Source organism: Tupaia chinensis, unplaced genomic scaffold (genome assembly GCF_000334495.1).
Source record: "Tupaia chinensis unplaced genomic scaffold, TupChi_1.0 Scaffold000529_1, whole genome shotgun sequence".
Lineage (NCBI taxonomy): Eukaryota > Metazoa > Chordata > Mammalia > Scandentia > Tupaiidae > Tupaia > Tupaia belangeri.
The window spans coordinates 289,992-303,250 of NW_006160042.1; the positions used below are offsets into that span (position 1 = coordinate 289,992).

Genomic DNA, 13,259 nt, shown 5'->3' on the forward strand with positions numbered 1-13,259 from the left:
TCGGGCGGAGGTCGGCGGGAGAGGACCGGCTGCAGCGGATTCTTCTCGCTCGCCCCCCCCTCCCTCCGACAAACCTGAAGGCTCGGAAGCCGGAAGCCGGAGCCGCGAGTTCGTTTCCCTCACAACCAGCTCTTCCCGGGCGCCAGGTGCTGCAGCGAGCAACAAGGAACACCAATCACACTAATTTCTGAAAGTCCAAAAGATAGCTAAGACAGTCCACTATTAATAGGAATAAAATATAACTTTTGTGATCTGCTTCTGATTTGCAGAGAATGTCAGATATCAAGGATATTGATATAAAAGATCATTTCTACTTGCTGTTCATTATGGCCAGTTGAGTTGATGAAGATGGATGATAAAGATCCTTCAAAATAAGGATATTAGATGTATATAACACATGGAGGGAATTTTGTTACTTAGATGTACATTTAGATTTGTTTGAAAAGAAATGTGGGCCGATGGGTGAGGTGTATGTTACTAATTCAACTCTAACTGGTCTTGCAATCACTGCTTTCATTCTTTTGCAAAATATAGTTAAGATATAGTTTAGTAATGAGGGCCTTAGAAATTTAAATTGTTTTGTCTCCTGCATTCTTGGTATTACAGTACTTCAATTCAGTCAGAGCTTTGTGGACTGGACTAAAGTTTTTCATGAATATTTGTGTCTTTAGCACTTTGAAGATAGAAAAACACTTTTTAAGTACTAAATTTCACTATTTGTTTAGAAAGTTTCCTCTGCTTTGGGTTTGGGATACTGTAGTTACGTCTTTTCTCTGTAAGTAGTATAATTTGTTATTTTCAAATAACAATACTTCCAGTAAAGTTTTTGTTGCTGTCTGCAAGGATTGAGGGAAACAGTGAGCTAAAACAATTTTTACTTTGGAATGTTTCCTAAACATAAGTTTATCTTCCTAATTATGTTTACTTAGGCAGAATACCCAAATTTGTTTGCATTCCTTGAGAATGTATTTACTTGAAGATGAAAACAATCCAGATGTATGTCAAAACATTAGGCAGAGACCAGTCTATAATTCTAAAATCATGGATAATCCATAAAAGGAATAACTTAAATACAGATAAATGAAAGATAGCAATATATGGGTGATAATTTTTTATGTTCAGGAAAAAAATTAAAGCAAACTCCTGTTACCTTTTTTCTCCTTTTTATTATAATGACCACCTTTTGGTATATCATTATTACTGAGATCTATTTTTAGAATAAAATCTGTTCTTCATATGAAAAAAAATTATTTAAAAAAAAAATGTTCCTGGGCCAGCAGACATAGTGGTGGTTAAGGGTGTTGGATTCCCACATGGCTGACCGTGGTTCAAGTGCCGGATCTAGTGGCTTGCTTTCTCACTTTCCCTCTCTCTCCCTCTCCTCTATCCTTCTCTGGTCAAATTAAAATTAAGTAAAAGAAAATAATTACTTTTAAAACTTTCCTTTTAATGCACATTTATGCTTTATAAAGTCTATTGAAGGAAAAATGCTAAGCAAAAAATAGTATGTGAGGTAATTGCAGATGTTAAAAGTCATGAATATTCAAATACTTGAAGTAGAGAAATTTCTTGCCTATAGGATAAATGCCCAAATCCTTAACATAGCAGTATGACTCTGAACTATATTTCACAGTCAGAAAACCTCAGGCATATAAGATTTCTTGCCATTTTGATATTCACTCATTCTTTCAGTTTTTACCAAATTTCTACTATGAGCCAGGCTAGTGGGTTAAACTTTAGGAATGTATTATAGTTGTAATATAAGCATCTCTGCTATATGGATTATATTCTAATGGGGAATACATACAATAAACAAGTAGAAAGTAAACAAGGTAATTAAAGAGTCCAATGTAATGGGACCCACAAGTGGCATGGTAGTTAAGGTGTTGGACTCCCGTATGGTCAATTGCCATTTAAGTCCTGGACCTGATGGCTTGAAAATCATGCCAGGCGTGTGTGTGCGCATGCTCAAAATCCCAAGAGGAGGATAGAGAAGGGATTGCTGCGGGATCATCCTCCCTTAGGGGTGATTTCTCACTTTCCCTCTTTCCATTTCTCTTGGTCTCTCTCCAGCAAATGAAAGTGCCCTATGGCAAAAACCTACATAAATAACAAAAACAACAAAAATTAGTGTAGAGAAGATCCCTTTAAGCAACTATAGTTTTGAGACCTAAAGGATGAAGTTAAAACAGTCTAGTGAAAGGTACAAAAGCTCTGATAGGCGCTCAGAGAAGAGTACACCATGGTTGAGGGAAAGCAAGGAGGAGAGTTTAATGGGCTAGGGGCTGAAACTGAAGAGATTGGAGACACAGGTAGAGCAGGTTGTGTGAGCTTAAATTCTATTCTAAGTGCAATAAAAAATCAAGTAAGGGTTTTTAGTAGGATGTGACCAACTGACTTTTAAAAATTTTATTATTATTATTTTGGAAAGGCTTTTGCTATAGGGCGTGTGCGCTCGCCAGACAGACAGAGAGAGAAAGACAGAGAGAGACAGAAAGTGAGAAATCACCCCCCAGGGGGGATGGCCATGCTGCAGTCCCTTCTCTTCCATTCTCCTCTCAGGATCTTGGGCATGCACGCACACGTGCCCAGCGTGAGTTTTAAGCCACCGGGTCCGGGACGCAAACCGCGGTCGACTACATGGGAGTCCAGCGACATAGCCATTACGCCAACTGCTGGTCCCCCAACTGACTTTTTTTGGACATTGTTAAGGTTTTTGCCATTAGGCATCAGAGACAGGAGAAAAGTTGAGAAATCACCCCCCTGGGGGGAACGACTGTTGCAATCCTGTCCCCATTTTCCCCCTAGGAGTTTGAACATTCACACACACATGCTCAGTGTGATTTGCAAGCTGCCAGATCTAGGACTTGAACCAGGGTTAGCCATATGGGAGTCCAGCCAGTTCAGGGCCTCATCCACTACGCCACCTGCTGGCCACACCGACTGACTTTTTTTTTTTTTTTTTTAAAGAGAGAGACTTGCTATAGGGTACATGTGCTTGCCAGAGACACAGAGACAGAGAGAAAGAAAGTGAGAAATCACCCTCACAGGGAGGATGGCCATGCCACTATCCCTACTCCTCCATTCACTTCTCAGGATTTCGGGCAGGCACGCACATACACCTGGTGTGAATTTCAAGCCACCAGGTCCAGGGCACAAACCACGGTCAGCCATGTGGAAATCCAGTGCCTTAATCACTACACCCCCTGCTGGGCTGAACTGACTTTTAAAAAGATCAAACCACCTACTGTGGAAAATGATTATTTCCATCCAGCTACAACTGCTTCCTGGAAAATAATTCTGCCTCAAAGGCCCAGTTTAAATGCAAAGGCCTGCCAGTCCTAGAAACTTCCTTTGTACATGCTTCAGTAGCACCTTATGACAGCAATCATCACTTTCACAGTGTAATTATAAAGTGAGTGTTGATAATCCAATTATTTTCTTCATGTATTGTCAGCATCTCTAATATTAGACACACAAATTCAAAGGGATCTCAAAAAGTTCATGGAAAACTGGAATTGAAAGATAAAAATATAAAGTTTCTCAATGTAAGTTCCATCAAATTCAAGACACTTTTGTAAGTGATGATACTGCCCATTTAATCCATCTCTGTGTTGATGCAATCTTTTTTACATTATTACCTGAAGAAAAGTGGGTGTCCTTTAAAGATTTTTTTAAAGATGGAAAACAAAAATAAGTCAGAAGGAGGTAAATCAGACTGTAGACATTGAATGATTTCCCATCAAAACAAAAAATTGCCTTGGTTGATGAGAAGAATGAGCAGGATTGTTGTGGCAGAGAACTCTGTTGAGTGTTTTTCTGCTAAAGCTTGAGTGTTTCTCAAAACACCCTCGTAATAGGCGGATGTTATGGTTCTTTGGTCCTGCAGATAGTCACAAGCAAAATGAATTGAGTATTTCAAAAATTCATTGCCATGACTTGCTTTTTCTTAAAAAAGAATTGTTAAATTTTACTTATTCATTAATTTTATTTCGCTTTGACCAGAAAGAGACACACAGAGAGAAAGGGAAAGTGAGAAAGCAAGCCACCAGGCCCAGGACTCATACCGTGATCAGTCATGTGGGAGTGTCCAGCACCTTAACCCATGCCACCTGCTGGTCCTCCCATGACTTTTGCTATTGACTGGTTCACTTTTGTTTTGACTGGACTGCTTCTACCTCTAGTAATCATTTATTTGTTTATACTTTGTATTCAGGATCACATTGGTAAAACTGTTTCCTCTCCTGTTACAATTCTTCAAAGAAATGTTTAGGGTCTTGATCTCACCTGTCTCAAATTTCAGTTAAAAACTCTGCTCTTGCTGGGGCCAGCAGTTGGCATGGTGGTTAAAGGTGCTGGATTCCCACATAGCCGACTGTGGTTCAAGTCCTGGACCTGGCAGCTTCCCCTCACTCTCTCTGTCCCTTTCTGATCAAATTGAAATAAACAAATGAATAAATAAAGTTAAATAAAATAATTCTTTAAAAAAAAAAGGAAGAAAACTCTGCTCTTGTCTACAGCTGAGGTGAGCACAATAGTTTTGGCACTCAATCAAATTAGAAGTTTGCTCAACTCTAATTTTGCAGATGGAATTGTGTAAACTGAATCAATTAAGATGTCTGTGGTGGGTACCAGCAGATGGTGTAATGGTTATGTAGCTGGACTCCCACATAGTTGAATGTGGTTCTAGTTCCAGATCCAGTGGCTTAAAACTCATGCCAGGCGCGTGTGCGTGCATGTATATGTGCCCCAAATCCCAAGAGATTGGAGAAGAAGGGATTGCAGTGTGGCCATGCCCCCAGGGGGTGATTTCTTGCTTTCTGTCTCTCTGGCAAGCGCACATGCTCAATAGCAAAAATCTCTCAAAAAAACAAAACAAAACAAAAAAAACACTAGATGTCTGTGATGTTGGTTATTGTTTTTGCTATTAATGATCAGTCCTCTAAAATCAAGGCGTGAACAAGTTTTTCCTTGCAAATTGACATGGATGGTCTGCTGCTATGGGCATCATTTTGTCTCTTTAATTTTGCCAGAAGGCACAGGTACACTTGCCAGAGAGAAGCAGAGAGAAAGTACTCCCTGACAGGTGTGGCCACACCACAATCCTTTCTCCACTTCTCCATCCTTTCAAGATTTGGGACATGGACACACATGCTCCCAGCATGTTTTTCAAGCTACCTGGTCTGGGACTCCCATGGTGTGATCAATCATATGGGATCCAGCTTCCTTCACCACCAGGCTATGGATGGACTTCATCTTGTCTTGTCCCATCTTAAAATGGTTTATCCATTTGTAAATTCCTGCTTTCTTTGGTGAATTGTTCCCAGAAACTTTTTGTAAAGCATCAATGATTTCACCATTCTTCCACCCATTCTTCATTGTGAATATGTTATTTAACAAAGCCAATAAAATTTATCCTGCAAAAAGCTCTTGGGTGAGGTTCCGTGGTCTGAGCAGAGGCCAGGGAGTTACACTCAAAGGATTGCTACTTACTCTCTTACAGGGGCCCTTGACCAATAAACAGTTGCCACAGCATTATGGCATCCTGTCCTGGCCAATGGGAGACTATGTTTCTGTTCAACTGGTGGCGGGCACCAAAGGCAGAAGGTGGGAGAGTCCGTTGGTTGCCTCACTCCAGATCCGGAAGGCTGGAAGTTTCTGCCATGTTTCTTTTCCCTTCTCCTAGACCTTACAGAGAACACATGGGAAACTCCTGGGGATCCAGAAATCTCCGTAAATACACAGGGAGCAGGTTGTGACCCTGGCTTGCTGTAGGGTTAGAGGGGCAAATTGTTGCATGAAGCCTTGTTGAGGGAGGCCTTTCTCCATCTCACGGAAGAAATAAATGGATGGATAAACATTTCTTCCTAGTTTTTGCTTTAGGTACATGCCCTTTCCAGAGAGGGACAGTGAGAGAAAGTGAAAAATCACCCCCAGGAGGGAATGGCCACACTGCAATCCCTTCTCTTCCATTTTCCTCTCGGGATCTGGGGTACATACACACAGATACTAGTATGATTTTCAAGCTTTGGGGTCCAGGACTCAAACCAGGATGTCACCCATATGGGATCCTGCTCCTTAACCTCAAGGTCACCTGCTGGTCTTGGACAAACTTTTTTTCTAAAAAAGTTTATGTCTGGGACCAGCAGATGGCGTATGGTTATGTCACTGGATTCCCACATGGTTGACCACAGATCAAATCCAGAACTGGGTGGATGGAAAATCACACCGGGTGCATGTTGTATGTGACCAAAATCCTAATGGGAGAATGGAGGAGAGGTGACTGTGGCGTGACCATCCCTACTAGGGGGTGATTTCTCACTTTCTCTGTCTCTCTGGTGAGCACACCACCCTATAGCAAAACAAAAACAAAACAAAAGTCTAAAAAAACACAAAAGCTGATGTCTGGGGCCAGCTTTGTGGAAGAACAGTAATGTGCTGCTCAAGAGATACCAGATCCCACCTTGGAATCCCTGGTTCAGGCTGACCTGTGGCAAGCACTCAAGTGCCCAATATCCACCAACCAGAGGAGAGAAAGGGGACTGCAATTGTGATCAGATTCAGTGGAAAGTGTTCTTCTCTCTCTTACTCTGAGATGTCAACACACATTCTCTATAAAGAATAAAGAAAAAAATCTTTAAAAAAAATGTTGACTAATCCTACTTAGTCTCACTAATGCTATCTCAACAGCAATCAGTTGTCTTTGTTTCTTTAAGAAAGAAATTCAGTGTTGTAATATGTTCCAGGAGCGGCTTTTTGAAAACGTATTGCTTTTTGAAACAGAACATAATTTGGGCTACTTTTCGGAACAGGGTACAGGCCTGGAAGTTTTGAGAGAAAAACCTTTCAACTTCTATTACCTAGTCTGGAATAAAAAGAGATGGAAATCAACCCACTAATAAAAAAAATTGGGCAGGGCTTCACTGTTAATAGTACCTCTCATCAGCAACCTTTCTTAGAAAGCCACTGACTCCGCCTCCCCTTCCAGTAGGTCCCTCCCTAAGTGACTGCGTCCAGCTTGCGACCAGCTGGCGACAGCTACAGCTCTTCCGGCATCCCTCGGTACTAGGCCCGCCTCCTTGTGCGTATTTTTCCCGCGCAGGGGGGCGGGGCTTGGACTTAGCCCTGATTGGTCGGCTTCACTGGCGACCTTTCCCCTCTGCGACAGTTGTTCTAGGTGTCTGGTGCCTGAGCTGTAGAGAGAGCGCGAACCGAAGCAAGATGGCGGACGTGCTGGATCTTCACGAGGCCGGGGGCGAGGATTTCGCCATGGATGAGGATGGGGACGGTGAGGACGGTGGAGGCAGCTGCGGGAAACGGGGAAGGTGCGAGAGCAGGGTGTAAGAGAACGGCGGAGGACGGGAGTGGGGAAACCAAGTCTGGGTTGAGTGCGACTCCCGCCCCCTTTGAGAGGAGTGGAGGCGGGACTGGGAAAGGACTGCTAGTGGTGGGTTTGGTTTTCAGATAGTGTCTTGGTAAAGAGACAGTTGTTATGATTCTTATCTTTCTTACTGATTCTTTATTCTTCTGGGGTTCCAGAGAGCATCCACAAACTGAAAGAAAAAGCGAAGAAACGGAAGGGCCGTGGCTTTGGCTCCGGTGAGTGTGGGAAAATTAGTCGTCTAGTAGGGCGAGAATTATGAGTTTTGGAGCCCCCACTCGACTTGTGAGGAACACTGAGAGAAAAGGGGAGTTTTTTTTTGTGATCTCGTGTATGTCTGTTGTAGAAGAAGGGTCCCGAGCGCGGATGCGTGAGGATTATGACAGTGTGGAGCAGGATGGCGACGAGCCAGGACCACAGCGCTGTGAGTAGGCTAGAACCTGTGGGAACTGTGGCTGTAGAGACTAATAAAATTAAGCCAGTAGGAATGGTGGCTTCTCAAATCGCTGGAGTCTACACACTGCTTCTGTGGTCCTGCTTGAAGTTTTTCTCTCATGTTCATACAGCCTCCCTCCTTTCCCCAACAGCTGTTGAAGGCTGGATTCTCTTTGTCACTGGAGTCCATGAGGAAGCCACTGAAGAAGACATCCATGACAAATTCGCAGAATATGGGGAGATAAAAAATATCCACCTCAATCTGGACAGGCGTACAGGCTACCTGAAGGTATCCTAAGTGACACTTAACTGCTCTCTTCCCCTATAACCCTTAAACAGCATTGGTAGTTCTCTCCTGATTGCTGTAGTTGGCCAAGATCAAAGTTAAGATAAAATGACATTGGAAGTTGATTTTTTTTTTTTTTTGAGAAGTTTTCACTATAGGGCACGTGCGCTCACCAGACAGACAGACAGAGACAGACAGACAGAAAGCGAGAAATCATCCCCCAGCGGGGATGGCCACGCCGCAATCCCTTCTCTTCCTTTCTCCTCTTGGGATCTTGGGCATGCACACACACGCCTGGTGTGAATTTAAGCCACCGGGTCCAGGACTCAAACCGTGGTCGACTACATGGTAGTCCAGAGACATAGCCATTACGCTAACTGCTGGTCCCATTGATTTTTTTTTTTTTAGACACAATAAAGAGACAGACAGAAACAGACAGACACATTGTGTATATGATTGGGATAGATGGTGTTGTACATTCATTGTTCAAAATTTATAGGTTTTTCTGTTGAAATAGGAGTTTAAATTTGAGGATGATAGTCAATGATTCTTGATGAAATAGGATCGTTGATATCTATCTTTTCACTTGCCCCAGGGGTATACTCTAGTAGAGTATGAAACATACAAGGAGGCCCAGGCTGCTATGGAAGGACTCAATGGCCAGGATTTGATGGGACAGCCAATTAGTGTGGACTGGTGTTTTGTTCGAGGTCCACCCAAAGGCAAGAGGAGGTAAAGTTTACAGGGCAAATACTGTTTTGGTAAAGGGAATATGAGCAAAACACAACAAGGATATTGTATTATGTCCCTCTGATGGATTGCCTCCCCCTTGTTTTTCTCCAGAGGTGGCCGAAGACGTAGCAGAAGTCCAGACCGAAGACGTCGCTGACAGGTTTTCTGTTGTCCAAGTATTATCTCCAAGATTCTACTTGGCCTTGCAGCCTTGGAGAAGTAGGGCTGGAGTAGAACTTGCTGTGCTTATATTTAATCTCTCACTGTACCTGCTTAGTGTTTCATTTGAATTATGAATAAATGTCCACTTTTGTTTTCTACATTTAAAATTATTTTCCTGTCCTGACATTGAAGTATTTGAAGCACTATTTACAGTAAGGCAGTATGGGTCATCGTGAAGATACTTGTCCCAGAGACTGAATTAAGTGTGAGTTTCCACATTATATATATCATCAAGTCTCAGGTAAGGGTAAAGTAGATGCACTGATCAGTATTTCTTTTTCTTAGAAGTTAAGAGGGCAGGAGATGTTCTTAGGGCATTAGAGAATGCGTATTCAATTTCTATAGACTCTGTTTTGAGTACATGAATGTTATAGGAATGTCTCTTTTGTTTCTGCTGCCCTTCCTGGTGTCACATTTGTTTGTGCTTCCAGCTGTCTTAGGGCCTGAATCTCCTGTTGGGGCATTCTTTCAGACACTCCTTCCTTGGAGGAGTCTATACTTAGTTCTTGGTGCCCTCTTCTGCAGCCAAGGGTGAAGGCCCCATAGAGGAGAGGATCCAAAGGAGCATTGAGGAGGCCAAAGAGGAAAAGGATGTGGCTGAGGCTGGGAGGGACTTCAGTTAGCATGGTGGGGGAAAACCAGTACCATAGACCCAGAAGGTAATAAGGTGTCCAGCAGAGGACGAAGGTCAGCAAGACAAGCAGGGCCAGTCGCAGGGCCCGAAGACGTACACGAGGGCGGTTGTCTAAGGAGCGGCGTAGGGCAAATTCACTGGCAGGGGCTGGGAATTTAAAAATAAACTCAAGTTCAGAACCTCAGTTCTGAACTGAGTATAGGATGAATTGTGAATAGACAGGATAGTGACATAACCTCCCCCTCCCCCCATAAAAAGACCCTCTGCAGACCTTCTTTCCAATCTGGGACTAAATGATCCCACCCCTTAGGAATTATGACAGAGGTATTGAAAAGGCTTTGATTGAAATGGCATATTATCTGAAGCCAGCAATTCTATTTTAAGACTTGATGGTGTTCCCAAATAAAATAGTATAGTAATTGCCTTTCTCCCTATTCCTTGCCCAGCTAACTCAACTCAGCTAGTAGCTGTTTAAGGACATCCTGACCATCAGGTGGCATGGTATTTAAGGTGACTGAATTCTCACATGGCCGACCATGGTCAAGTCTTGAACCTGGTGGATTGAAAATCATACCAGGCACATGTACATGCTTGTCCCAAATCTTGAGAATGAAGGAAAAGAGATTGTGTAAGATTAAAGGCATTCAAAAAACTGTCTCAGCATTAGGTGCTAGAGAAATATTAAGGGTGTCACTTTGGTTTAGTGACTGACAGCAATGAGGTAGGTAGATAAATGATGCTAGAGACAGGAGGCTTAAGGATTAAAGCCTGGGAATTGGAGTCTCACCATGGCTTCCCTTCTTTTTCCGGGAACTGGATACACTGATGACAATGCGACTATAGCAGACGGCCATGGCAGTCAGTGGCAGCAGAAAAAGGCAGCAGAAGGTGAAGAGGTTATAGGTGGTCTCTTGCCATCGAGCCTTGAAACTGCCTTTGGTGACACACTGAGTGAAGGGGACTGGGCCAGCTCGGCGAACCGTGTGGAACAGGAACAGCTAGAGTGGAGTTAAGGACTATTAGAACTAGTTCCTCTCACCTCCAAACTACCCATGTATGTCACACTGTCTTTTCCAAATTCATCCCTAATTTCAAGTGGAGCAGTGCAGTAGTGGGTAATGGTTTATACCTGATACTACTTAAAAAAAATTATTATCGTTATTAATTTGCTATATATAGGGCACGTGTGCTCACTAGAGAGAGAGAAAGAGAGACAAAGTGAGAAAGCCGGTCTGGGACTTGAAACATGGTCGCCCCTGTGGGAGTTCAGCACCTTAACCATAATGCCATCTGCTAGCTCCCATGGTACCATTTTAAAAGATGAGAAATGTGGGTCCATCCAGTTGCATAGTGGTTAAGGTGGCTGGATCCCAAATGTCCAACTGTATGCTTTGAGTCCAAGACTGGGTGTCTTAAACAAGCTATGTATGCCCAAAATTCTGAGAATAGAATGGAAGAGATGGGATTACAATGTGGCCATACCCCTGGGGGATGCTCATTGTCCCTCTTCCAGTAAGTGCATGTACCCGATGGCAAATTTAATAATATCAAAAGATCACAGATGTATAATGAAAATACCTGTCTTCCCCTTAGGCTTAACTATGGCACTGAGTAAAATTTTTTACATCCTACAACTTAAAAAAATTCTGCCTTGGGGCCAGCAGGTGGCAATTTGGTTAAGGCACTGGATTCCCACATGGCTGGCTGGTTTGAGTCCTGGACCTAATGGTTTAAAAATCACACCAGGAACATGTGTGCATGTGCTTGAAATCCCAAAAGAGTTGAGAATGGATTGTGGCTTGGCCAACCCCCCACTGGAGGGGTGATTTATCACTTTCCTTTCTCTCTCTGAGCACACATGCTCTGTGGCAAAAACCTAAAAGTAAACCAAAACCAAAATAACTACCTCCTCAAGTACTACTATTCTAATATTGCATTCAATCAAAGGATGCTATCTCCACCACCTCACCCACATTTTTAGTTCAAATGGTTTTCCTAGGGACCAGCAGTTAGTGTAATGGCTATGTCGCTGGACTCCCATGTAGTCGACCTGGTTCGAGTCCCAGACTTGGTGACTTAAACTCACGCTGGGTGCGTGTGCGTGCATGCCCAAGATCCTGAGAAGAGAATGGAGGAGAAGGGATTGCGGCGTGGCCATCCCCCCAGGGGGTAATTTCTCTCTTTGTCTGTCTCTCTTTCTCTCTCTCTCTCTGGTGAGCGCACATGCCCTATAGCAAAAACCTCTCAAAAAAAACCCAAATTTTCCTAGTACATCTCTGATAACTTCTGTGAAAAATATCTTGAATAAAATGAGAGTTCCTGGAGCCAGCAGGTGGCATGGAGGTTAAAGCACTGGACTCCGGGCCCAGCAGTTAGTGTAATGACTATGTCACTAAACTCCCATGTAGTGGACTGTGGTTTGAGTGCGGACCTGGTGGCTTAAACTCACACCGGCGCGTGTGAATACATGCCCAAGATCCCGAGAAGAAAATGGAGAAGGAATTGCAGCGTGCCCATCCCTCCTGGGGGGTGATTTCTCTCTTTCTGTCTCTCTTTTTTTTTTTTTTAAGAGGTTTTTACTATAGGGCGCGTGTGCTCGTCAGAAAGACAGATAGAAAATGAGAAATCACTCCCCGGGGGAATAGCCACGCTGCAATCCCTTCGCCTACTGGGATCTTGGGCACGCACACACATGTGCCCTGCGTGAGTTTAAGCCACCGGGTCCGGGACTTGAACCACGGTCAACTACATGGGGGTCCAATTAGCCATTACGCTAACTGCTGGTCCCTCTGTCTCTTTTTCTGGTGAGCACACGCACCCTATAGCAAAAACTTCTGGGGGAAAAACAAAGCACTGGACTCACTGAACTCCCACACGGCTGACTGTGGTTTAAGTACTGAACCTGGTGGCTTGAAAATCATGCTGGGGGCATGTGTATGCGTTCCCAAAATCCTAAGAGGAGAATGGGGGAGAAGGAATTGCAGTGGCCATCCCTGGGAGGTGGAGGGGAGGTGGGTTTTTCATTTTCTCCTGTGAATGCATGCACCCTATGGCAAAAACCTTAAAAAAATTTAAAATGATTGTCGCTAAAATTTCAGATCATTTTGCAGCCCCTCTGAAGTGACATTTAGTAACAGTTTTATGTACAATAACTATAATTATGAAATAATGTTAAATAAAAAAAACTAAACACTTGAAAAATGCTGTTGCTGCCCCTCCCCCTTTCTGATAAATTGCTGGGGTTATGGATTGGGTCAAAAAGTACTTTTCTTGGGCCAGCAAGTGGCATGGTGGTTAAGGGTGCTGGACTCCCATATGGCTGACGGGTTTGAGTCTCAGACTTGATGGCTTGCTTTTTCTCTCTGTCCCTTTCTGGTCAGAATAAAACAAACAAATAAATAAAATAATTCTTTTAAAAATTATTTTATTTAACTTTATTTGTCTTAATTTGACCAGAGAGGGACAGAATGAGAGAAAGTGAGAAAGCAAGCTGCCAGGTGTGGGACTCAAACCATCGTCAGCCATGTAGGAGTCCAGTGCCCTTAACCACCACGCCACCTGCCAGCCCT

At 43.3% G+C, this 13,259-nt stretch overlaps 2 protein-coding genes across 4 annotated transcripts in view; one reads left to right on the forward strand and one right to left on the reverse strand.

Annotated features, from left to right (window-relative positions):
* Positions 1 to 7,153: 7,153 nt before the first annotated feature.
* RBM8A (RNA binding motif protein 8A) lies at positions 7,154 to 9,163 on the forward strand. Of its 3 annotated transcripts, none has more exons than XM_006157130.3 (6): positions 7,155 to 7,288; positions 7,540 to 7,599; positions 7,731 to 7,805; positions 7,969 to 8,105; positions 8,698 to 8,834; positions 8,946 to 9,163. In XM_006157130.3, exons 1-6 carry the CDS (start codon positions 7,222 to 7,224, stop codon positions 8,989 to 8,991), a joined length of 522 nt encoding a protein of 173 aa, XP_006157192.1. In that variant the 5' UTR covers positions 7,155 to 7,221; the 3' UTR covers positions 8,992 to 9,163. The 3 variants fall into 3 exon arrangements, with proteins under 3 accessions (XP_027630996.1, XP_006157192.1, XP_006157191.1); XM_006157129.3 differs by having other exon boundaries at positions 7,156 to 7,288; positions 7,728 to 7,805; XM_027775195.1 differs by lacking the exon at positions 7,731 to 7,805 and having other exon boundaries at positions 7,154 to 7,288.
* Positions 9,164 to 9,254: 91 nt separating this feature from the next.
* LOC102498810 (gonadotropin-releasing hormone II receptor) overlaps positions 9,255 to 13,259 on the reverse strand; it is a 9,594-nt gene continuing 5,589 nt past the window's right edge. The window contains exons 2-3 of the mRNA XM_006157128.3: positions 10,478 to 10,688; positions 9,255 to 9,837 (exon numbers count right to left, since the gene is read on the reverse strand). Coding sequence (XP_006157190.1) covers positions 9,425 to 9,837; positions 10,478 to 10,688 — 624 coding nt within the window. The 3' untranslated portion in view covers positions 9,255 to 9,424. The remainder of the gene's footprint in view (positions 9,838 to 10,477; positions 10,689 to 13,259) is intronic.